This window comes from Lactuca sativa, chromosome 4, assembly GCF_002870075.4.
Source record: "Lactuca sativa cultivar Salinas chromosome 4, Lsat_Salinas_v11, whole genome shotgun sequence".
NCBI classification, from domain to species: Eukaryota; Viridiplantae; Streptophyta; class Magnoliopsida; order Asterales; family Asteraceae; genus Lactuca; species Lactuca sativa.
The window spans coordinates 48,827,839-48,853,614 of record NC_056626.2 but is presented as its reverse complement, the minus strand read 5'-3'; the positions used below and the strand labels follow the sequence as shown (position 1 = coordinate 48,853,614).

Here is a 25,776-nt window from a genome sequence, read left to right as displayed (position 1 = left end):
TTGCTTTGTGGAGTGATTGCCAAAATCGCGACGTGAACCTACTGTCCCTATCCGAGATGATAGATTTTGGCACTCCATGGAGTCTTACGACCTCTCGTAGGTACAACCGCGTCAGTCTTTCCATCTTGTAGGACTCTTTGATTGGTAGGAAATGGGCAGATTTCGTCAGTCGGTCGATTATTACCCATATGGCGTCCAGTCCGTCCGACGTCTTGGGCAGTTTGGTCACGAAGTCCATAGAAATCCCCTCCCATTTCCACTCAGGGATTGCTGGTTGCTGTAACAATCCGGAAGGTTTCTGGTACTCCACTTTTACTTTGGCGCACGTAGGGCACTTACCAACATAAGTCGCGATTTCCGCCTTCATGTTAGGCCACCAATAGTGTTGCTTGATGTCCAAATACATCTTGTCCGAACCGGGATGAATGGAGTATCGTGTCTTGTGGGCTTCCTTCATAACGATCTCCCTAAATCCTCCGATTTTTGGGACCCAAATACGGTTCATGAAGTAGTATACCCCATTCTCTTTGACTTCTAGGTTCTTCTCCATTCCGCGTAATGCCTCGCTAGTTCTATTTTCCGCTTTCATAGCCTCTGCCTGGACTGATGCAATTTGAGTGGCCAGATGAGACTGAATGGTTATCGAGTGCGTTTTCGTACGGCGATTAGAGTACTCCTTCCGAATTAAGGCATCGGCTACCACGTTGGCCTTGCCTGGATGGTACTTGATCTCGCATTCGTAGTCGTTTAACAATTCCACCCATCTTCGTTGTCTCATGTTCAGCTCCTTCTGATTCAAGATGTGCTGGAGGCTCTTGTGGTCTGTGAAGATGGTGCACTTTGTGCCGTATAGGTAGTGCCTCCAAATTTTCAGAGCGAAGACCACGGCTCCCAGTTCTAGGTCATGGGTCGTGTAATTTACTTCGTGCGTCTTTAGTTGGCAGGACGCATATGCTATCACTCTTCCACGTTGCATGAGAACGCAACCTAGGCCTTGATTCGACGCGTCACAGTAGACTACAAAATCTTCCGTTCCTTCGGGTAGAGATAGCACAGGAGCGCTACAAAGAGCTTGCTTCAAGGTTCGAAACGCAATCTCTTGTCGGTCTGTCCACTTGAATGGCACGCTCTTTTGCGTAAGCAAGGTAAGCGGCTTGGCAATCTTAGAGAAGTTTTGGATGAATCTCCTATAGTAGCCTGCTAGGCCTAAGAACTGACGAATTTCTGTGGGCGTAGTCGGAGTTGCCCATCCTTCCACAGCTTTGACCTTAGAGGGATCCACATGAATTCCGTCTTGGCTAACTACGTGACCTAGAAAATTCACGCTCCGTAGCCAAAACTCACACTTAGAGAGCTTGGCGTAAAGCTTTTCCGATCGCAGCGTCTCTAGGACTTGTCGGAGATGTTGGCCATGCTCCTCTTTGCTTCGAGAATAGACGAGGATGTCATCGATAAACACAATGACGAAGTTGTCCAAGAACGGCCGACAGATTCGGTTCATTAGGTCCATAAATGCGGCGGGTGCATTTGTTAGACCGAAGGGCATTACGACGAATTCATAATGTCCGTAGCGGGTTCGGAAAGCGATTTTAGGAATATCTTCTTCTCGGACTTTGAGTTAATGGTATCCGGACCGTAAATCTATTTTAGAAAAATAACTAGCTCCTTGGAGCTGGTCGAATAGATCATCGATTCGTGGGAGTGGGTAGCGGTTTTTAACAGTGAGTTTATTTAACTCTCTATAATCGATGCACATTCTGAAAGATCCGTCCTTCTTTTTGACAAAGAGCACCGGAGCTCCCCATGGCGAGTAGCTAGGTCGGATAAATCCCTTGTCCAGAAGCTCACTGAGTTGGCTGGACAATTCCTGCATTTCAGCAGGTGCCAACCGATATGGTGATTTAGCGAGAGGAGTTGCTCCTGGAACGAGGTCGATTCGGAACTCAACCTGTCTCTCTGGGGGTACTCCTGGAAGATCTTCGGGAAACACGTCCGGAAATTCACACGCTACTGGAATGTCTTGGATGTTAGTTTCTTCTTTGGTCTTGTCCACTATGTGAGCCAAGAACGCCAAATTGTTCTTTCGCAAGTGTTTTTGTGCTTGGATGCACGAGATGAGACGAAGATTCGTACTGGGTTTATCTCCGTAAATTACTAGGGTTTCGTGATTTGGGAGACGAAGGCGAATGGCCTTCTCATGGCACATAATCTCAGCATGGTGGGGGCTTAACCAATCCATGTCGATAATCACATCGAAACTCCTAATTGATACTGGCATCAGATCTATTCGTAAGACGTGTTGGTTGAGGGTTAGGGTACATCCGATGTAGATCTCCCTAGTGGATTCGGTCTTCCCATTGGCCATTTCCACCGTATAGGTTTCATTTAGCTTCTGGGGTTGTTGTTTTAATAAATGTTTAAACTTCTCGCTTACGAAACTTCGCTCCGCTCCGGTATCAAATAAGATGCATGCATAAGTGTGGTTTAGGAGAAACGTACCGGTCACAACTGCGGGATCCTGAACTGCATCACTCTGACCCATAGTCAGCATTCTTCCTGCTCCTCTGTTTCCTGAGTTGTTGTTGTTAGGGCAATCTCGACGAAAATGCCCCGTCCTTCCACACCCAAAACAGGTGTGGCTAGGCCCTGCGTTGTTGCCACCGGTATTGGTGTTGATGTTATTGCGGGGGTTGTTGTTGTTCTGGTTGTTTCCCTGACTCTGGTTCTGAGAAGGATAAGTCCTACAGAACCTTGCAGTGTGTCCCCTTCGGTTGCAACTGGTGCAATGGAACTCCTTGCATTCTCCATGGTGATGGAACCCGCACTTATTGCACTTGGGAGAATTACCGGAATAGGGTCTTGAAGCATTTGAAGCAGCTGAGGCTGGAGCATGTGATGTGACTGGAACCGGCGCAGTGACAGCGTGAACTGCCACCGTTTGCTGCTTTTTAGAAGTCTCGGGGCCCTGACGCCCTTTTCTCTTGTTGTTCCATCCTTTCTTACCATCACTCTCCTTCTTCTTCTCAGTCTCTACCGGTTTCTCGCCCTTTTTGTGGTTATGATCATATAGTCTTTTTGCCAATCTCTTTGCACTGTCAAACGTTTCAGGGTTCGCAGCTATCACATTCCCTTGAATAGGGGATGTCAGTCCCCAGATGAATCGTTCGATCTTCTTTCCCTCTGATGTGATCATACCCGGGCACAACAGAGATAGTTCACTGAATCTCGATATGTAAGCATCGATATTCCCATTCTGCACCGTGAGATTCCATAGTTCCTGCTCCATCTTCTGTATTTCGCCTCGGGGGCAGTACTCCGCCATTAACATTTCTTTCATTTCTGCCCAGGGAATAGAGTTGGCTACAGGGAGTGTCATAGCTTCTACGTGACCATTCCACCAAGTGAGTGCTTGGTCCACGAAAGTGCAGGCCGCGAACTTCACCTTCATCTGCTCGGGGCACTCGCATATCTCGAATACCGACTCTACCTTCTCGATCCATCGCTTTAGAGCGATCACTCCTCCAGTGCCGTTGAAAGTTCGGGGTTTAGCGTTCGCAAAATCCTTGTAGGTGCACGTTTTAGTGAGTCCTTGGTTCGCCCCGTTGTTCGAACTTCCGGATCCTTGCCCGTTACCTCCTCCGTTGTTCCCTCGGTGAAGTTGTGCCATAGCTGCTGTGACCGCAGCAGACACGGCTGCCTGGAAAGCAGTGGAGTCAACTTCGGGCGGGGTTGGTTCGGGATTTCCGCGAGTAGCTGGGCGAGGCATCTTTCTGTCATGAAACGGAAAGATGTTGAGTGTACGTAGTTTCTGTGAGGTGGCGACCCTACTAACTAGGTGTATGACACGAACCTAAACATTACTACCATCGAGCATATAATCATAACGTCTCAACACATAACAACTGAGAATATCATAGCAAAACACACAAAAGTTTATTAATATTATCCGTGTTTAGTACAAGAAAATTTGCTCGTAAGAGCATACATAAGTAACACTAATCCGACAGCATAACGGCTCCATGAGTAGTGTAGTCACTTAAACATAGAACCGGAGTACATAACATAGTTCCTAATAACCTACTATGATAAGTCTATCCCTAACCGCGATGAGCTGCGTCAGGAGGTGGTGCCGGGGTCATATGCCGAAATGTTGTGCCAGTAGCTGCGCCATCTCTGCCATGTCTCCTATAACCTCATCCCTCTCATGCTCTGCTTGCACTGCCCGAGCCTCCATAGCATACAGCTGTTGTCGCAGTGCAGCGATCTTAGCTTCGAGGGAACGGTTCTCTCTTGGGAGGTTCGCTGGTGGAGCGGGGTGGTCTGGTTGTGCCTCGTCCTCGTATGGCGGGATGGGGTCCTGGTCCCCAGCCTGACCTTCCTCGTCGTCACTGTCGATTCTTCCAAACTCGTAGTCAGTGTCTACGTATTCGTCGGGTCCGACATCGTGTGCTTCACCTGGATTCTCTCCTGGCTCATCCACAAGCATCCCGTGAGCTACTAAGGCCTGATGATACTGAATACCCTGCTGCTCCTCCTCAGGCTCCTCCTCCTCCTCTAGCCACCCGTTGTTTCCCTGATTAGGGAAGTAGGGGTCTCCAGGGTGATGAAAACCAGCCGTGCTGTCTGCGCGAGTACGTGAATATGCTAACATTATTCCTAGGGTACTATGACTATTATACAGACTAAGCAAACATTCTCTTTTTGGGTGATAAAGGGTATAGTTTTAGGCTCCCTAGCTATCCCGATCTCATCAAGACGTGTGTTAGTTTTACCTTGGAGAGAATGTAGTTGATCAGGCTACATTCACTCCTTGGTATCACTAAGAACAGTCCCGAATTAACCGAGATACCAGTGTTATTGTGTTTGATTCGGCGTTAGGTTCTTATCCCTAATGCAAGCAAGTGTGTTTTATTTACTTGTTTTGTTCAGAGTTATGTTAGTCCCTCTTTTTGGTTTATAGTTGCATATCAATGTATGGCTCGACATGCTAGTTCACTATAAACAAAGCTCTGATACCAACCTGTCACACCCCCGAACCAGACGGCGGAAACGTCCGGGGGCTGTCGTGACTCAATTGTATACCATAACATTGAATATATATGAAACATAACAACATTCGTCGCCATTCATCAATACAGTACAACCAGTAGTGTTTACATGAAATTCATTGGTTAAACATTACATTCCCTAAAATTAAATTGTTCAATTCATACATAGATAAACTGCAACCGTCACTGAATATGATTTCCCTTGATTCACTGGTTCCCTGAGAATACAAGTATTTTGAAAAACGTCAACATATGAAATGTTGGTGAGTTCATAAGTAATGTTTGAAATCCAATGTTTGTATTGTTTGAAAACCACCAGAAAATCTGATATTTTCTGAAATGAAAAACTTTCGAAAATGTTTGTGAAGATCCATAGGTATGCCTGTTTGTTTCTGTACTTGTGAAAATTGTTTATTAAAAATTATATGCGTTTCGAATCCGATATGTTTGAAAAACCTAGGAAAACCCGATGTTTTCCTAATCCTTTGATATCCGTTAAGTTGCGTTGAAACCATTACAAAGATAGGAGTGTCATTCCCAGGCAACGTTGGATTATTTTTGAGCATGATTATTTACTACAAACCCGCATTACACAAACGCCCAGTTCATAGTAATACTAACGATCCCGAAGGCGTCATTCGTACAAATCACGTTATCCAGCCGCCCTGACTATGTGTCGTCCCACATCCGAAGAGTAAGAGGACACGAAGGCCTCGATGACTCTATTAATCGGTTGGGGATAATATGCGTACGAGGGGTCCCCGACCCGCCTCGCAAAATATGCAGACTTTTCTAGCAATACCAAGGACCCTTGGGGACCAGTGGTATACAAGCCATTGAAAGTCCCTCTACGTTGTGCCAAGTCGGTGAAACTCAACACTTCGTAGAAAATATGCGTCTTCGGGCCTTAAGATCAGGTCATTGGGCTAGCTAGGCCCAACAAGCAAGATTTTACACTTTTGGGGCCCGAAGATGGTGCGTAGACGTCTGTGCACACTCGTATGTAAGCTAAGTTCCCAAACGTTATTTGTATGAATCGTAGTGTAGTAGTGTCGTAGTGTTAGTAGTTGTAGATTTCTATTGGTTCGAGACCGAGCCAATTCATTTAACAACGACTTTTGGTATTGTAATGTATTGTATTTCGTCGAAAGCCGCGGTGCCATTATTTGATCAAATTGTGTATATTGAATTAGCCTTGAAATTTTTCTGTTTCCAGCCCCTCATTGTTTGTAAAATTTACATTTTCAACCCTTTTATTAAATACTTCCCGGTTTGGTCCTTAAACTAATTTTCTTGACATTTTAACACCAAAAATTATTGAAATTAATATTTTTCAGCATATTTTTCATAGAAAACAGTTTAAGTCCTTGAAAATGCAGTTTTCTCGGTTTTAATCCCTTCTTTTCGCAACTTTGACAATTTTGGCCCACATTGGAAAATTTTTGCAACTTTGGCCCTTTTTAAATTTAAAAAGCATTCTAAACCTTTGAAAAGGATTTGGAACACTTATAGTCCACTGTTTTACAGAAAATCACAGTTTTGGCCCTCCAAAACAGAAAAATTCGCATAATGGGCCTCATTGGGCCAAAAATGTCATTTTTAGCCCATTAAGCTTGGAATTTATGTTTTTAATCCCCTAAATGAGTATATTTCCAGAAATTGATTTATGGAAACTGTTTTGGCACACTTCATCCAGCAGAATTCGTGATATGCCAATTTGGACCCTTAATTTTGTATTTTTCACATTTTAGGCCTAAAATTTGTGTTTTTAATCCAAAGAAAATTGTTACTAAACCACTTAGCCATTTTTCTTGAAACACTTTGTATGTAGAAATATATTTGAAGCTAAAATCATTTCACACAAGATATATCTCGGTTTTGAGGGGTTTTATGGCTAGATCCAACATTATAACACACAAATGCATACATATAAGCATGGAAATCATACAAGGCATACAAAACACATATAGATCTACACTTTCACTTGTATTCCCCCCCCCCCCCCACAAAACTCATAAAAACAGAAAATAGGGGGTATGAAGCTCACCTTGGGTGTTGATTCGGTTTTTGAAGAAAGATTGGAAGAAATGAAGTGATTTTTGGCCTTTGCACTCCTTGATGAAATTTTCGAGTTTATGGGGTTTCTAGAGTGCAAGATCATGATTTTTGCATGGATTAGGAAGAGATTTTTGATAAATAAGGAATACAAGTCATAGATCCAAGCAAAACCTTACCTTAGATGATGATTTTGTGGAAGAACTTCCTTAAATGCTTCCTAATTTTCGAGATTTTGGATGGAGAAGAGGAAGAAGTCTTGAGTGAATTTTAGAGAGAGTTTGTGAGTGTTTTGTGTGTGTGTGTGGTGTTGCTCTCGGCCGAGTTTAAGAAGAGAGAGGGAGATATAGACATGAAGTGATGTGCATGGATACATGGAATGGATTTGCATGGAGATCCACAAGACAATAAGGAGGTGGCACACTAAGGTCAACCCTCTTCTTGGGCTTGAGCTTTTGGGCCGAGAATAATGGAGGAAATGAGGGTGTTTGGGCCTTAAATACTTAAGCCCAATTTTCATGGTTAAGTTGAGTGATTTTTGGTCCAAATAAATTTAAATGTGATTTTTATGACTTGTTAGGGTCAAATTAGGTTAATTATGGTTCATAGTCATTAATTTATTTCATTCTAGGTCCAACATGGCTCACAATATTGAAATAAATAGATGTGAGTCCAATTAGAGCCCAATTAGGGTTCTAAGCCCATGATAGTCCAATTGGAAGCTTATTGGTCCATTTGGATCCAATAAGGAAGTTCTAGTCCAAAATAGACTTAACAAGAACTTCTAGGGTTTTCCAATTGTTTGATGACTACTTGTAGTACTTGTATAATGTATTTGATTGAAGTTTTTGATTCACATTAACTTGAATGTTTAGATTACATGACACAAAATTTCCAGTTGTGACAGGCTGTTCACTAATTGGATAAAACTGAATTGTCAAATTAGACAATTTGGATTAGACTATTTGGTTCGGATATTCGGATTTTTGGATTGGTTTTCAACAAAACCGAATTATTATTTTGGATTTCGGATTAGTTTTGCTTTATAGAATATGAACCGAATAGTCCAAAAAAACCGAATAATTAGTTAATTAATTATTTATTTATAATATATATCTATAGTTATTTATTAATTTTGTAATTTATTTTTTCAAATAGGTTCAATACGTTTCACTCAATAAAAAAAAACATTAATATGTATTTTCTCTCAAAAAATTTCTATCTATAAAATATTTAACTATAATATATCTTCTTAGTAGTTGTTTATAAATTTCAAATGACAACTAAATAAGTTGTTTTCGTTTATTGTGTAAAGTTGGATAATATTATAATTATATGTCGTTTTAAAATGTCTTGGTTTTTGAAAACCGAATTATAAAAACCGATCCAACTGAATTGTAATTGGATCGGATCAGATCGGATTGGATTTAAATATAGTTTGGACTATTTGGATCCATGTTTTGAGAACCGAAATCAATTTGGATTCACTTGATTGGATCGGATCAAACCGATTCATCCAAACGAACACCCCTACCCATCAATGTTCAATACTTTCTCTATTGAATGCTACCACAAAATTAAAATCAAATCAATAATGAGAAAATTCAAGACAAAACAAAAATACCTTCAAAATCATAAATAAGTTAATTCCAATTGCCAATCTACAATCATTTAATCAGGTCAAAAAAATTTTGTTGGTGGGCAAAATCAAGACTCATTTTAGCAATCAACTTACTTTCACTACTTATTTAGCTACTTTAGGTTGTTGTAGTCCATTAAGAAGAATCAAACTTTATCGAAGCTTGCATTGGATGTTGTTTTATTCAATTTCTTCATGCAAGAAATTCTAAAAAGAAGCTTCCCTAACGGGAATGGCAGGTGATTTTTTTTCTTTTCAGATGTAAATGGGACGGTAGTATTTTTATAAAGGGATATTAACTTGTAAGGGTAATTAATTTTAGATTTTCTACATACTTATCATTAAATATTTTGAATTGTTCAAAAAAATATCAATTATGACTGTATATAGTGGGTTTTGTCGGTTTCCGACCTTTTTTCTGGCCATACATGAGTTTCCCAGATAGGCATGAATTATGTGGTCATCTTCTCCACCCAAACATTATTTCTACTTCTAAATTTGAAAAACCTTGGGTTTGATTTCAACAACCAATTCTAGAAACACGATTCCAAAATACCTTAAATCTGAATAATCGATTTATGAATCTATAGTTTAGGGTTCGATTTCAGAGAAATTTGATGATGTTCTTCTCCCCTCGTTGTCTCACAATTTAGATTCAATTTCGGCTAGGGTTTGTTCAATGAACTAATGGCCAAAGACAACAACTTAGGGTTCGATTTTGGCTAGGCTTTGTCCGATGAACCGATGGCCAAAGAAGACGATTTAGGTTTTGTTTGATGAACTGAATATCAGAACTCCAAATCGAAAATCGGAACCCTAAATTTATTTTTATGTGTTCTTTAACTTGAATCGAGTCCGGAACAAATCGAATCTTTGAATTGAATTTTGTGTTTTCTTCACCCACTCTAAGTATTCTCTAACAAAATCCTTGAGCCTCATTTGGTGTTTCAGAATCACAGCGGGTCAATTCACTTGCCATCAAAATACCTATCAAAATATAAAGAAAAACAAATAATGCACATTTATATTATGTTTGGGCATACTAGCTAAAAAGCTAGTTGTTAGCTGAAAAACTGGTTGATATCTGAAAAACTAGTTGTTAAATAAAAAGCTAGTTGATAGCTGAAAAACCAGCTGATAAAAAATGACATTTGGTAAAACTAGTTGAAAAGCTACCTGAAAGATATAAAATTACATTAAAGGGCATTTAAGAGAATGTATTTCTATAATTAATTAAGGAGTATATTTGAAATTTTTTTAAAAAAGCTCCTAAAAAGTTAGAATAAGGCTATGTTTGGCGTACTAGCTGAAAAGCTAGCTGCTGGCTGAAAAGCTAGCTGATAGCCGAAAAGCTAGCTGTTAAATGAAAAGCTAGCTGATAGCTGAAAAGCTAGCTGATAAAAAATAACGTTTGGTAAAACTAGCTGAAATATATAAAATTATATAAAAGGACATGTAAGAGTATGTGTTTCTATAATTAATTAAGGGGTGTATTTGGAAAATTTTAAAAAAGCTCCTAAAAAGCTAGTCTAAGTAGTTTTTCAAAAAGCTAGTTTATAAGCTACTTTTTGGCTTACCAAACACGACAACATAAAAAAGCTCGAAAAATAAGCTAGCTTATCAGCTAGCTGTGGCGCGCCAAACACAACCTAAGTAGCTTTTTAAAAAGCTAACTTATAAGTTACTTTTTGGTTTGCCAAAAACAACAACATAAAAAAACTCGAAAAATAAATTAGCTTATCAGCTAGCTAGCTGTGGGACGCCAAACACAGTCTTAAAGTTAGAGAGTTAGAGTTAGATATCACCTTCACGAACAAGAAAATCAAATTTCAACCAAAGGCAAATAGATAAAGTGGTCAAACGACTGTCATGATTTTTTCAATAGAAGAAAAGATTATATCCTCTTTAATAAATGAAGGTATTTTTTGCCACATGTCATATTCTCCTTCATTTTGACACTTGTCATTTTGTGAGAATTTTAGAAATTTTATTTTCCACTTGTCATTTTTTAGGGATTTTCATTTTCTTAAAATAAAATTTCATAAAATTATAATGAGTTTTATAAGGAAATAAAATCATCCTATTAATTTCGTAATAAATCCTCATAAATACTTCAAATGATTTTTTTTTTTAATTTTCAAAAGATTATATTCTGTTATATAAAGTATTACATTATAAAATATTTCATATTTATATATTGATATTAAATTTTTATTTTTAATAAACCCGTGTAATACACGGGTCTCACACCTAATATACCAAATAACTATTCAATCATAATAGTACAATTTTACTCAATAATTAACGTGACGTGTCAATTTTGTCACATATTCTTTACAAAATTAGGGTGCACACCCTACGGCTTTCGTTTATAAAAAATCCAAGCCATTGTCTTCATGAACATCATCGTATGTTTTAGAAGCTCAGAAAGTTCTTCTCTTTCAGGCTTTCAACAGTGTCCTTAATGCTTACCTCCAACGGAGTAAATTCAACGCCTAAAATTTCCGCTTTTGCCCTTGATACAGTATAAGGTACAGGCTCACCACCATTTCCTTCTTTATACCTATGAAAATTTAAATAAAAAAACACAATAATTGGCCCTAAATAGATTGTTTATATGTATATTCATGCGATTAACTAGATACTTACCTTTCAGAATGACCAAGAACAGGGTAATGTTTATTTAAAATCTTCATGATCTCAGAAGAGCGAGTCACAACCCCAACTACACAGTATCTACCATTCGCTTCAGGGTTCTCAAATGCTAAAATATGAGCATTAACAACATCTCTCACATCAACAAGTCTATAAATTCCATCTGGAAATATTTCCTTTCCTACATATTATAAAGATTTGAGCATGCAATATGTTCAATAAATTAATTATACAGATCCGATGAATCGATTTTTAGTTGTAGGAGACAATTACCAGTTGCAATCAATCCCATAACCCACTCAGAAGTGGTGTTGAGAGTTGGCTGTAATATAGGACCAATGACAAACCCAGGATTTACAACCACCAAATCCAAACCTTTCTCTTTACAAAATGTCACACCAGCATCCTCACCCAGGGTCTTCGAAAGCGGATACCATAACTGTAAATTACAAGCTTTTTGATTAATTAATAACAAAATCAAAGTTTTAACACAATTATCTATATACATACCTTTTTCTGTTCACAAGTTTTTGGATCTGAAAACCATGTTTCATCCACCACAGCACCAAACTCCCGAGGTTCTACACGAAACATAACCGCACTCATGGAAGATGTCAAAACCACTCTTTTGAGAGATGAAACTTTTGCAGCTGATTTGAGAACATTAAGTGTTCCCTTCACTGCAGGATCTATGAGTTTTGCTTTTGGATCAGAAACTGAAACTGAAGGTATAACAGGAGATGCCATATGAAAGACACATTCGCAGCCATTAACTGCGGACTCGAAAGATCCTTCTTCAGTCAAGTTAGCTTCAAACAAAGATAGCCTTTCCTTAGCTCCATCAAGGGAAAGTAGGTGTTGTGTCTTCTTTGGATCATCTGCACCATATATGAATTAAAGGAACTGGTAGCGATTAGAGGAAAACAAAAACAAATCTCTGAGGATGAAAAAAAGTCAACCAGGTCAGTTTTTCTTTTGCAGCATATTTTGTTATTGATGAACAATCTGTGATTAATTACTTACATAATCAACCTATTACTGATATTGAATCGAACTCAGAGATGAAAAGTCAAAATTGGAAAGAAGGCCGGAGAGGCTGACCGAGGGAGCGGACGGTAGCATGAACGGTATAGCGACGCTGAAGCAAGAGCTTAACGAGCCATGAAGCTATGAATCCCGAAGCTCCTGTAACACAGACTACCTTCCCTTCTCCGGCCATTTCTCTGAAATCAAGGAGTTCTGTTGGAGCTCACCCAGCACAAGTTGGAGGCCTAAGGAGTTACTTTCTAATTTGTAAGGAAAATGACTTACATGTCTGAAACCGTTCAAAAAAACCTTTATTCATGTCTATTTATTCATGTCTATTCAAGAAAACCTAACAACAAAGTTCATCTCTTTCTAGCAAAACCCAATGAAATTTTCAAACCGTTTAAAAAATCTTAATTATGTTTTGTCTGTTCAAAAAATTTAAACATTTTGAATAGACAAAACATAATTGAGGTTTTTTGAACGGTTTTAAAACTTCGTTGGTTTTACAAGACATTTTTTCAATATGGTGACTTCCATAGAATTGAATAAAAATAGGACATAGTTGAGCTTGTTTAGACAAATGTTATGTTTATTGTATTTTCGAACAAACAAAACATGATTAGGGTTTTTTGAACGGTTTGGAAACTTCGTTGGACTCGTAAGTCATTTTTCCATCTTGTAAGTCAGACTCTCGGAGATTCAGTTGGATCACTACCCATCATTGACCCATTAGCCCAGTAGATAACTTTTGGTGCCCCCCCCCCCCCCCCCCCCCCCCCCCCCCCCTCTTTTTTTTTTTTTTTTTGACAAAGAGGTACTTTTTGAACTAACGAGTTTTCGCCTTTAAGATTTTGACTTTGTTAAATTTGTTAAACCGAAAGGTGACATAAATGCGATATTATAAGACTTAAATTTTCATATTGAAAAATGTCAAAAAAGTACTATAAAGGAGAGATTTTAGACCAAAATCACACTCATAAATTGTTTGTGTGCAATTGTAAAATTGGAACAAAATTGTAAGATTTTGATATTGTTTTAATAGATTGATAAAAAGGTCAAATATACCAAGAGAATGGATATTTGTAAAGAATTTCCAATATGATGTAGTATGATATTCTTATGAATATGGATACAAAATCAACAAAAAAAGGTGTTCTTAAAGAATTTCCAGTATGTATAATTATGATACCATATTATATACATATTAATATGTGTTGCGATAATGAACAGTGCCAAGTATTGAGTAGGGTGGTTTCTGGCTTGGATTCATACGACTGATTTATGGTGCTTAGCGGTTGGTTTGGAACCAATTAGCCGAATTTGCTTCTAGACACCGCCTATCGTCTTCCACTTGATTTCTTTTACATACCGTTGTGCTTCCCACCGTCTTCCTCTTATCTCCATCTCTTCCCAAATTTGATTCATAGTTGGACAAAAACAGTGACATCAACACCAATAGAGAAGGATAGGCCGCCTCTACCTTTCAATGTCTTTAGTCGAGGTATTTTCAAAACAACCAACTCAAAGGATTTATTCAATCTTTTTCTCCTTTGAAGATCATAGAATCCCTACATGCCATCAAATGAAACCTCTGCTTTGGGTTCTAGAAATTCCAATAATCGAAACAGATGGGAGGTGGTGAGACCGGTGACAACAATGGTTGAACCTGCCAGAACGGTGGTTGAATGTTCGATATTTCATGTTTCATTATCTGATCCCTAATTTCTTTTCTTTTTTGATTTTGGAATCTACAAATGATGTCCACCGCCTCTCTCTCCGATCGTCAAACCATTTACCTTATTATGTGTCAAGCGCGCACACCCTTGTCATTTTCTCCAAACTTTCGCTCAAATTCTCGCCACTGTCATCACAGGAAACACTTCGATTAGGGTTTTCTCCATGTTTGTTTTCTTTTTAGTTTGTTCAAAATTTTGTTTCTTAAGTTGATTTCGTTTATTGGCTATGATATCAGACAACTCTATGTCATTCTCTATTTCTATGAGTGATTTGCATGTTTGAGGTTTCTTCTTATGCTCTACAAGTCTTTAGGATGAAACAAAGAATATGATGGTAATTGGAATCTATTCATAGGTATTCAAAAATGGTTTGAATTTGAATGAAACCACTATAACTAAGTAGTATTTTGGAAGTATAATATAAATCTCCACATAATATGAAAAGGCTTAGAACATTATATACTTCATCAATTGGATATATGTGTGGCAACTGCATGTCATGATGTACGTGAAGTGTGATGGTTATGACACTGGGTAAGAAAATCATCAATGTCTTTATCGGTATCAAAAGCTCCCAATTTAACTTGAATCTACAAAAAAAATTCTACTTTTATGAGTTTTAGATAATAGTTTCAGTTTATATATGTATTTCTCAAGTTTATATGCAAAAAATGATGTTTTCAACTATAACATCCTAAAAACCTAAGTTAAAGTTTTCATTTTAAAATAATATGACATCCATTTTCAATAAAGTTAAATTCAGGATAAATCATTTCTTCATAAACCATTATTCAGAAATTAGAGTTGTAATGAAGACAGTGCGGAATCTCATATCATAAAGCTATTGGTATGTGTGTATAGTCATGCCTTCGTAATCTGATAAGTACCTGGAAAATATTTAATCCACAACTATAAACATAAAACTTAGTGAGTTCCTCAAATATCTCATACATCACAACATATACCAACAACGTTGGAACTATCAGTAGTTTCGAATATCACAAACAACACAAAGTATAACAGCTACAATATAACAGTTATGGGTTCTTAGCAACCTTAGGAACTATCAGCAGTCCCAGTGGGCTAACAGCACACCATGTGGATTAACAGCACACCTCATGGGTTATTAGCAACCTTGGGGACTACTAGCAATCCCATGGACTTACAACAGCCCAAGAGTTATCAACAACTCAGTTCACATATAATAGCTATCAACAATTAAGACCCTGTCGGTCAACATTCACATGCTACCACACATGCAAGTATAGTGAGAGGACTCACCTTACGAATAACATCCACGAATATGATAACTCTCACACCCAGTGTAGATAATAGCAACAAGACACCTAAAAATTGTAAAGAGTACCCTCTCAGTCTACACTCCAAAACCCTTAGTTTAACCAAAAGTCAATCATGGTAAAAAAATTCAACAATGGTCAGCTTCAGCTAATGGTCACGTCGTGACCGAACCTGGACAAAACAAAGCAAAAAAACAGTCTCACGACGTGACATGCTATTCATCGGGTCGTGAGATCCATTCTAGACGGCTTTGAGCATTAAGATCTTAATCCATTAAGCCATTCCTTGAGACTTTCCAAAGGGTCTTCCTCAACCCTAAGGACTATAAAAATCACAACTTTTTAGTAATGCGTGTCCAATGCATGACTTGAGCACTAGCTAGCTCAAAATAAGGAGAATAAGGCCAAGATTCAAACTTGGAGTCCAAACCACCACCAATCCTTAGATCTCAGACATAAGCACAACAAAAGACCCAAAAGATCCATAAGGTTTCCAACTTTATGGATTCCATGCATTCTACTCAACCTATACATGGGGAAAAGAGGGTAAAACTTACATCTAGCATGCTTAAATGAGAAAGGCAAGAACTTGAGGACTTACCAAGGTCCAGGAGCAACACAAAATGGTGAGGATAAGACTTGCTTGCCAAAACAATACACCAAAGAAACCTTCTTCTTCATCAAAGAGCTAAAATCACCTAAATGAGCCCCAAAACCACCATAAAGAACTAGGGTGAGGATTTCTAAGGTTTAAATAAATAGAGACTGAGAAATAAACCCTAAAATCGAGTTTAGGGTGCTTAACTACGAAGAAAACCCTAAAAGATCATGGGCTTGGGCTGCAGCCTTCTTCATGCCGTGACCAGCTAAGTGTCACGTCGTGACCTGATTTGGCTCGTCATGTTGTGAACTTCATATGATCACGTCATGACCCATGAATTTTCCGAAAACCATGCCTATGACTTCTTAATTCCTCACACCGATCCAATCCAAGAAATGGGTTTACAATTCTCCCAACTTAAATTAAATTTCGTCCTCGAAATCTATACTTACCAATCATTCTACGATAGGCCTTCCTACGAATCCTTTCGAGAGATCTTCCAAGACCAATCACTTTTTTCTTGAGCCATTACCACATCGGATGCCCAAAACTATGACTAAAACCTAAAGATTTGCAAAACCGGCTTGTATGCCAAATCTGAGCGGAGACTCCCCCAATGTCAAAAATCATGCCCACTAACGGAGAATGAAAATAAACACATCACAATCAACCGATTCGAGAAGATTTGGCTCCCTCAAAAATAATGTTGTTGCCCATTTTGACGATCGGCTTGTGTGGAATAATAAGAACATCTTGAGATTTTATGATAAAATATGAAGAACACGAAAGAGATGAGTAATTTGATAATTTTACTAGAAAAGAGAGTAATAAAATATGACAATACAAGAACACTTGGTGGGAGAAATCCCACCACAATCTCTCTCAATATAGAACTACATTTTGGTGCATACTTACAATAATACATGACTATCTGTGACAACCCGAAATTTCTATCTTGTACAAGCCATTCAAATCAATCAATGTCAGACTTGTTTGCTATCTTTTAGCCTTGTTAAGGGTCTGTTTGAGTGTTCTAAACATAGTACCTTCAAGGATCGAGTGTTAGGAAGTATCGTATAGAGTTCAGTGTGCAACATACAAGCGGGAAACTCCATCATAAGGAGTTTACCGTCATAAACAAGAGTTTACGGCCGTAAACACCTCCTTGGCCGTGAACTCATCCCTTAAATAAGATATTCCTTCATCCTTCACCACTTCCCCCCCACCCATAAACTCAAGAACTCGGATTTTCTCTCAACAATCATCAAGTTTTCACCTTGATCTTCCAAAATGTAAGCAATCCTTCCATTTTATTTGTTGTTGTCCTTCTTTATCTTGTATCACCCTTTGATTTCAACCATGAAGTTCATCTTTTTGGGTAGATCTTCAAGTCTTCTTCACTTTCACCAAGAACACATACTAGTTCTTGGACCGTGAACCCCCTCCCAAGCCTAAAAAACGTAGTATCTCTTCTATCTCCTAGTTAGGTTTGATAAACACTGGATTCCTAACCTTGAAACATCATAAATACATGAACATCAAGAGTTTATGGCTGTAAACCCTTGCATGGCCATAAACTCTTGTGTTGGTGCATGTTTTGGCCTCAAACTCATTTAAGTCCAAACCTAGGACCGTGAACACTTAGGGAATGCTTGTTAGGGCCATAAAACACCTCGTTTTCAAGTTCCCCCATGAGTGTACGTCTGTAAACTCCTTGACCGTACACTCCATGACCGCATACCACTTAAGCCATAAATATATTGGCCGTAAACTCCTCTGTGTGGCCGTAAACCCCTTAGATGCAATCCTTTGTGATTGTAACACTTCAATATAAGTGTTTCCTAGTCCCTAAGGTGGTTTCCTTGCATGATTAGTTGCTTATACACTAATTATATCCATATATGTGTCATTATATGCTTATTAGGATCCGTTTGTGCCCGAGATTTCACTTAGTACTCAGCATCCTCTTTCGATCTTATATTCGAACCACTCACTACAGGTGGGTTCATACCCCTAACATACCTTTTAAATGATTTTAAATGCTTTTATGGGGGGGGGGGAATACAAGTTGAAACATTATAGTTATTATATCAATCACACGTGATTAATAACTATCAAACATATGGATTTCTTATACATCAAAACTATGTTATCAAACAAACTATTTCAAACCCTTTTATCAAACTCTTTTATATGCTAAATTCTTTATCAAGCTCTTTTAAACTTATATATTGTCAAAACCATGTCTATTCAGATATAGTTATATAAATAAGATTGAAAGGACTTAGGACTGATAACTCGCTTTATTTCATGTTCCTTGTTTGGTTGTGGACTTAGGGTATCAGTTGTTTGTCCGAAGGTAGTTTGAATCTTAGTTATATATATATATATATATATATATATATATATATATATATATATATATATATATATATATATATATATATATCTGTGTAGATATAAAAGTGTCTTACATCACTTCAATGCCTTTAAGTATTCAAAGGTGAACAAACATACTCAATGATACACACACCATCACTAGTAGACTATAATATGTATAGTTTAGGAGATTTACTATTCACTATTTCTAGTACAATGAAACATACAAGAGTCAGTTCAAACATACTATAATGAGAAATAGAAAGAACATACTATAATGAGAAACAAGGAGGAACATACTATACACTATATAAAGAGAACATAATATACACTATACAGATAGAGCATACTATACAAATACAGAACACTATAACATTAATGTGAGCCACTACTTCATGGCATGGCATCATACTGCTGTATCACGCTTTGTAACCAGAGTCTCCTGGAGGGAGAACGTGAATTTGTGTATAGATCTATACTATATTGACCATCCTACACCTTGCTGCTAGCTACAGTGGGACCTGCAGGTCTACGGGTGACGTATGTCATAACATTTAGACTTCTTCGAGCGTCGTGTTTACTAGTAGTCGATCAAGCATGGTTACAATCATATCACATTACACCTTAATTAACAATTGGTTTAAGGTAGTTAGTACAACAGTAGTTACTATATACAATACTACAATACTTTATTATTTTCACATTGTGATCTTCTCACATAAACGGTAATGTAAAACTATATTTTGGTAATGATAGTCATACTTGGGAAAAATGCATACTTTACAAACAAACAACATTCTGAACATTCGGGTCTTGGTAGAAGGCTACATTTCTAGTAGAAAATATAGGATTTTCTAGGTGATAAAAACATTTACTACAAACATTTACAACAACTTTTACAACAAACATTTACAAACATGTATAAACACTTTCTTATGCAAACATTTGACACTAAATACTTATGAACTCACCAGTTTAAATGCTAATCCTCTCTTTCAAAATAACTTGTACTCTCAGGTCACCAGTAGACAGGTACAGATGATAGGTTTTGAGAAGACGGAGCACTTCCAGACTCGTCTTTATTTTGGTTATTCATTTTTGGTGTCTTATTATTATTGCACAGAACACACTTGTATTGAATTATACTATTAATGCAATGGATGATGTTGTTGCTTGTTTACTATTATGCATTGTTATGATACTTTACATGACGTCCTCCACCCCAAATGTTTCCGCCAATTCGGTTTGGGGTGTGACACTATCTCCCTCTATTTATAGAGAGAGAGAGACCTTACAATACAATAAAGAGAATAAAATAACCTAACTTATCACTCATAATTTGTAGAGAATTTCCATGTTCCAACAATCTCTCCCTAAATGCTTACAAATGATGAATGATACAAATAAGTGATAAAAGGCTAAAATACATAGTAACCGACTAGCAAGTGTGGTAATGAAAATGAAACATAACAAGAACCAAATGCTAAAATGTCTCTGAAACTCTGAAGTGTTTGTGATCTCTGATTTTGGCCATGAATCTCTAGTCGGTAAAGGTCTTCGGCTTCAAGGTTATCACTCTCGAGACAGAAAAATAACATCCAATTCTTCAAACTCATCACAAGCCCAATGATCAAGTAGAAGACCCAATCAGAAAAACACTTTGTCTTCAAGAAGTCAGAAACATATCTAGTTCTCGAATCATAATACATCCAAAATTCTTCAAAAGAATAACCTGCTAAAAATATGAAGCATCCAAAAGTGAAGTCCGAATAATAAATAATGTGAGTCCGAAGACATGGTATAGTAATGCCAAAAATTTGATCGAAAGATCAAAAATAAGTGCCACATCACATCGCCAAAATAATCTTTGTCTTCAAAATATCGCAAACTCAAACTCGAGAAATCATAAGATCTGATCCGGATGCAAACACAAATGAGACATCCTGTGGTAGAGTCCGAATAATAAATAACCTGGATCCGAGAAACATCTAGTAATGCCAAAAATTTGATCTGTAAAGACCAAAAATCAATGCCACATCGCATTACTAAATAAATCATCTTCTTCAGAAGTCTCAAAAATCCAAACTCAAACAATCATAAGAACATATACGGATGATAACATAATATTCTCTCCCTATTTTTGATAACCAATGACCGGATATCAAAAATAAATAAATCATCTGGATGGAGAGTGTCGGATACCAAGAGCTTCGCATGCTCTCCCTAGATGTATGAAGGGTCTTAATAAAACACGAGAATAAGAGTAAAATAAATACTCTCCAGTCATCTGTAGACGGTTGATTCTATCACTGAAAGCAACAACGTTTTTGCGATGAAAACCACCACCTCACGATGGTGGTTTCCTTTGGTATTCTGCCCAACAACATGTCAACATGCTCACGAACGGCATACAGTGGAGGAAGATGCAAGAAAGGTGGCAATGGCTGCGCCTACAGCCGGCGTTGTAGGAAGCAACAACGGTTTGAAGGATAGCAGCGACACCCGAACGCGATAGCCCTCCGAGATGGCAACCAATGACCGAGCACATAAACAATCCATATGACAGTGACGCGAGCTGTAGTAGTGGCAGCAAATGAAGGAATATCTGTTGGCGGCCCTTGTCATCATCGGTAAAGAATAAAAGCAGTGCACCGTCTCGCCAGCATCAATGGGTTGCGGTGGTAGCTTCGGTGGTGGGAGACATGAGGTGGTGTGGCGCTGGAGGGGAGGTATAAGGGGGTGGTGGCGGCTGATTGCTTCCATTATGGTTAGGGTTCCCATAAGGGTTATGTACCCGTGTCCTACAAATTGTTGCCATAATGGCCGGAATGGCCCCTCAGTCTCCGCTTTCTTTCAAAGCAAGGCCAAATTTTACCCTTTTAACCCCGCCTTCTGAAAACCTTTCCAAACCAAGTCCAAAATGTTACCAATCAGCCCCTGCCTCCATAAATCCTTACATATTAAGTCCCAATAATACCAAACACCCCCTGACTTCTAAAATCCTTTGCGAAACAAGTCCCAAAATTACATTTTAATCCCCAAATAATCCAAATTATTACATTCGGCTCCCCAAAACCAACAATCTACTAAATAATATGGATTTAGTGCGACTATTCGTTCATCAATTTTATCTATTTATTTCTTAAATAAACAGAATGTTACATGTGTTGTTGATGATAATGGTTTATATGAAATGGAAAAATGTTCTAGAAGATGCTGCATAGTGGAATATGATTAGTTGTCACCATTCATGGGCCTACGGGCCAATGGGCTTAGCCCATTAAGGTTTTAAGTTTGATCCCTCAAGTATAAATAGGGATGCATTCAGAGTCATTTGAAGTGTCTTCAGTCTTATATTTTGTATCCTTAGTGAGTAGGACAAATCTCTGGTGAATTTTAATGGCAAAATGTCATAAAAACCCTTAAGTTTTTCAGGATTTGCGGTTTTACCCTTTGACAAAATTTTGGTTCATTTATACCGTAAACTTGTAAAATAAATTTTGGTTTTGCCCTTTTTACAGGTTAAGCCGGTAACTTGTATAGCTGGCAAGCCACATGGATGATGAGTTGGAAGGACTTGGTGATGTGTCAGTCGTGTTTGACATGGCAGAGAGTTGCTTTATTCCTTAATTATAAAACTGATAAGGAAAATTGGGTGGTGAGTGGAGTCAAACCCAACACCACCAACTCATAAAGCAAGGAAGATACCACTGAGCTGCATCACTTTTTGCAGGTAGATTATTGTGACGCCCGGCTCGATCTTGTACTTAAGGCCAATACAATCCTTAATGATAACTACTTATATTCCAGAATGTTAATGCACACCAAAATTGTTGTAAATTTTAAATGAGAAATGAAATTTTAGGGGTGTACTTGATATGAAAAATTGGGCGTTACAATATTAAAGCTTCTAAACACTCTCAATAACATCATAATCAATCTATAGGTTTGATCAATTCAACCATTCTAACCAATCTAACAATTTCACCATTTAAGCTCAAAGCCAAATCTAAGGGACAATCATTACCTTTAGGGGAAGAGGATGTTAATCCTTACAACCCACCATCTCTAACTTGTAATTACCCGGTTTTTACAAAGAAAATTTTCATTTTTGAATAAACAAACACATTTCCAATATCAAGAAATCCAGTTATAATTGTTTTCAAATCATAAGTCAAATACAACTTTTATTCCAAACATCAGAGTGTCCCATGAAAATGCCTGAGAAAGAGTGCACGTCGCGCCATCACGCCTTGCCCTTGCCCTTGGGATCTAAAGTACCTGAAACAAATCCACAACCTGTAAGCTAATGCTTAGTGAGTTTCCTAAAGCATACCACACACAATCCACATATCACATATCCCGTTAGCTATAACAGCTACCTATATCACATAAGCCATACATACATAAACCTGCAAGGATGCCATGGGCTCCCCCCAGGGTCTTACACCTTCGTGTCATGAGCTACCCCACATGGTCTTTACCTAGGAATTATATGGGCTACCCCACATGGTCTTACATCCAATGCCACGGGCTCCCCTTGGGGTCTTCCATGCAATAACACACAATCACATAGCATATCAAATCACATAAATGACTAACACATATACTATAATCACATAATGGGTCGGCCTTGGTGCCTTAGACCCATGGGTATGGTGAGAAGACTCACCTATGTCTGCTGAATGTGAAAGCTGCTCTCCTAATAGTCTGTAACCTTCCATGCTAAATAATAATATTAATCAATGTTAGGACTTTACTTAATCAAAATGGAACCCAACCCCAAGTCCTTCCAAAAAGGCCCAATTATCCTTTCGTTGTTAATAGGCCCAAAGTCCATTGTCCAAAATCATTAATTGGCCTCTTGGCCCATTAAGACCCTTCCATAACACCAATGGCCCAATACAGATAAAATGGCCCACTATTCTCAGAATGCAACCGAGTCCAATAACCAAATGAGGCCCAACAGTTCAAAGGCCCAAAACAGATCCAAGCCCATTTGTGATGCGTACGCTTAGCGTACCACCCTGGTACGTGCAACGTACTGAGGCTCTGGGACTTACATGTACACTGGGTTACGCCTAGTGTCCTAACAGATTAAGCACTTTTTCCATTAAGTGCTTAATACTCGATTCTTTTATGTCCAAAAGTCAGATCTACGCTTATTAAGACCACCTAGGGCATAGAGTTGGTAACTTTATGCCTTTGCATGCCTCATATGTTCCCTAGACCCCCATTAAGACCTTTCTAAGGTTCTTAATCCATGCATGAGGTCAAAACACCCACCAATACTCCATTTTTATGTTGCAAAAGGACCAAGGGACCTCAGATCTGTCATTTCCATCCTCTGGAGTTGCTTAACTCACAAGAGGAGGTCAACAATCAACCAAAGGGACAAAACTAGAAAACCCTAGCTAAATCAAATGAATAAGATGGCAAGGTTATAACTTTATACCTCCTGAATCTTTACAAAGTGAACTAGATGCAGATTCTTGAAGCACCAAACCACCCCAAGCTTGCTTAGCAATTCCCTCTTCTTGAATGAACTCTAAAATGGCCACAAAAACCCACTCCTTAGCTCAAAACCCTCTCACACAATATCTTAGTTGTAGGTGGACGAAATGAGGCTAAATAGACTGATAGGGTTTGGTCCAAGAGGCTAAAAGGTGTTTAAATAAGTGTCAAGTCTGAGATTTATGGTTTTGGCCCTCTGTTGCGTACGCCCGGCGTACCCTTACGTATGCCCGGAAGTACCCTTACGTACGCAAGGTTCCTTCGCGATCCTTCTCCCATAGTACACTAAGCGTACCCTTAGGTACGACCAGCATATGAGAGGGACCATTTTTGCCAATTAATTCATTTTCAAGGGTTCCAAAGGTGTACCTGATTTGGAGTGTTACACTAACTCCTCTTGGTATGATTTTGGCATCAAAATCGCATTCTCTAAGCTTTCTAACCGATACCAAGAGAAATTGGTTGAGTATGAGCTCTTAACTCTATTAAATTTGTTCTGTGATAGAGAAACTACCCATGGTGATATGTATAACGCGCTATGGTGTGTGCTATTAGGCCATTGTCAGCCTCTAACCGAGCGACGATGTCTTTTCCTTACAACATCCTACTTTCTCCACCGTGTCGCAAGTACCCATATACTATGCTACGGTTGCAAAGTACATTGCCCTCTATTTACAAAGATACTTTCGTTTGAATCACCGCCTCATGTCATTTTGTTGTGGCAAAGTCTTCACCATGCTGCGGTAGATGTATAACAACAGCCTTCATGACTGATTCCATTCTAGCTTGGGATGGTTTTTCTTCAAACTTCTAACATGCATAACTTCTTCATCTTAAACTCGTTTTATATGATCGTTATATTCACGTGAAGGTGGGGATGAGTTCTACAACAATATTAAGTCACTTCTTACCGACTTATTACGAGTCTTAATCTATTAAGTTACAAACTTAGCCCAAAAAGTATAAAAATTCCATTTTACTCTTTTGGCCTAAATGCATCCTCTTACATTCCTTCTCTTAAACTCACTTATCCTATCTAATAAAAATGACTTAAACTTATCTTGGCTAATTTTATAAAGTTACAACTTCACAAACTTATAAAATTCTTCTAAATGACCAAATTGCCCATTTTGTCAATATTTGACTCAAAGTCAAATCTCTCTAAATTTTAGGTTCTTACATAGGTTGCCCCTCCAGCCCTGCACGAAGGTGCCTTACATTGGGTTTGATATTCAACACATTTTCAAATGGTGACACATATTGGCCTTGTTAAGGAATCCTATCGATCACATATGCAGCGGTTCTCATAGTTTCTGCCTAGAAACCTCCAAATATATTGTTTTCGGATATCGTACTATCACATACATCAGCCTAGTGATGGTTCTTTCTTTAGAGACTCCGTTTTGCTAATGGGTAGTTGGACACATCAATTGTCTACCATTCTTGTTCTCCTGTAAGTAATTTACGAGAGGACAGTAGCAACATATTCCTTCCATTGTTTGATTGCAAGCGACATATGCTTAGTCTTGACACTCTTTCTAGTGCCACATGACTTCTACTACTATCTATACTACCCACTACTTACAATACGAAGTCAGAAAACTGAAACATTAAGGTTGCGTTTAGTTACGGAAAAACAATTTTCATTTTCCGTTTTTTGTTTTCCCTTTTCGATTTTCGTTTTCCGTTTTCATTTTTCATTGAAAAATTTAGAAAGCGCGTTTAGTTAAACTTATTCATTTTTCATTTTGAGTTTTAGAAAATTAGAAAACGTGTTTAGATGTGTATTTTTCTATCAGTTTTCATTTTTAGAAAACGGTAG

The 25,776-nt window shown here is 38.2% G+C and overlaps 1 protein-coding gene and 1 long non-coding RNA gene across 2 annotated transcripts; one reads left to right on the top strand and one right to left on the bottom strand.

Moving 5' to 3' along the window:
• Positions 1-11,011: 11,011 nt before the first annotated feature.
• Positions 11,012-12,739, bottom strand: LOC111898648 (phenylacetaldehyde reductase). Its single transcript, XM_023894573.3, has 5 exons — positions 12,499-12,739; positions 11,908-12,275; positions 11,671-11,836; positions 11,392-11,578; positions 11,012-11,305 (listed from the first exon to the last, which is right to left on the bottom strand). Exons 1-5 carry the CDS (start codon positions 12,614-12,616, stop codon positions 11,158-11,160), a joined length of 987 nt encoding a protein of 328 aa, XP_023750341.1. The 5' UTR covers positions 12,617-12,739; the 3' UTR covers positions 11,012-11,157.
• LOC122197286 (uncharacterized) lies at positions 12,220-12,687 on the top strand. The gene is made up of 2 exons (XR_006190270.2): positions 12,220-12,359; positions 12,457-12,687. It is a non-coding gene; the product is annotated as an uncharacterized LOC122197286 (long non-coding RNA).
• Positions 12,740-25,776: the final 13,037 nt, after the last annotated feature.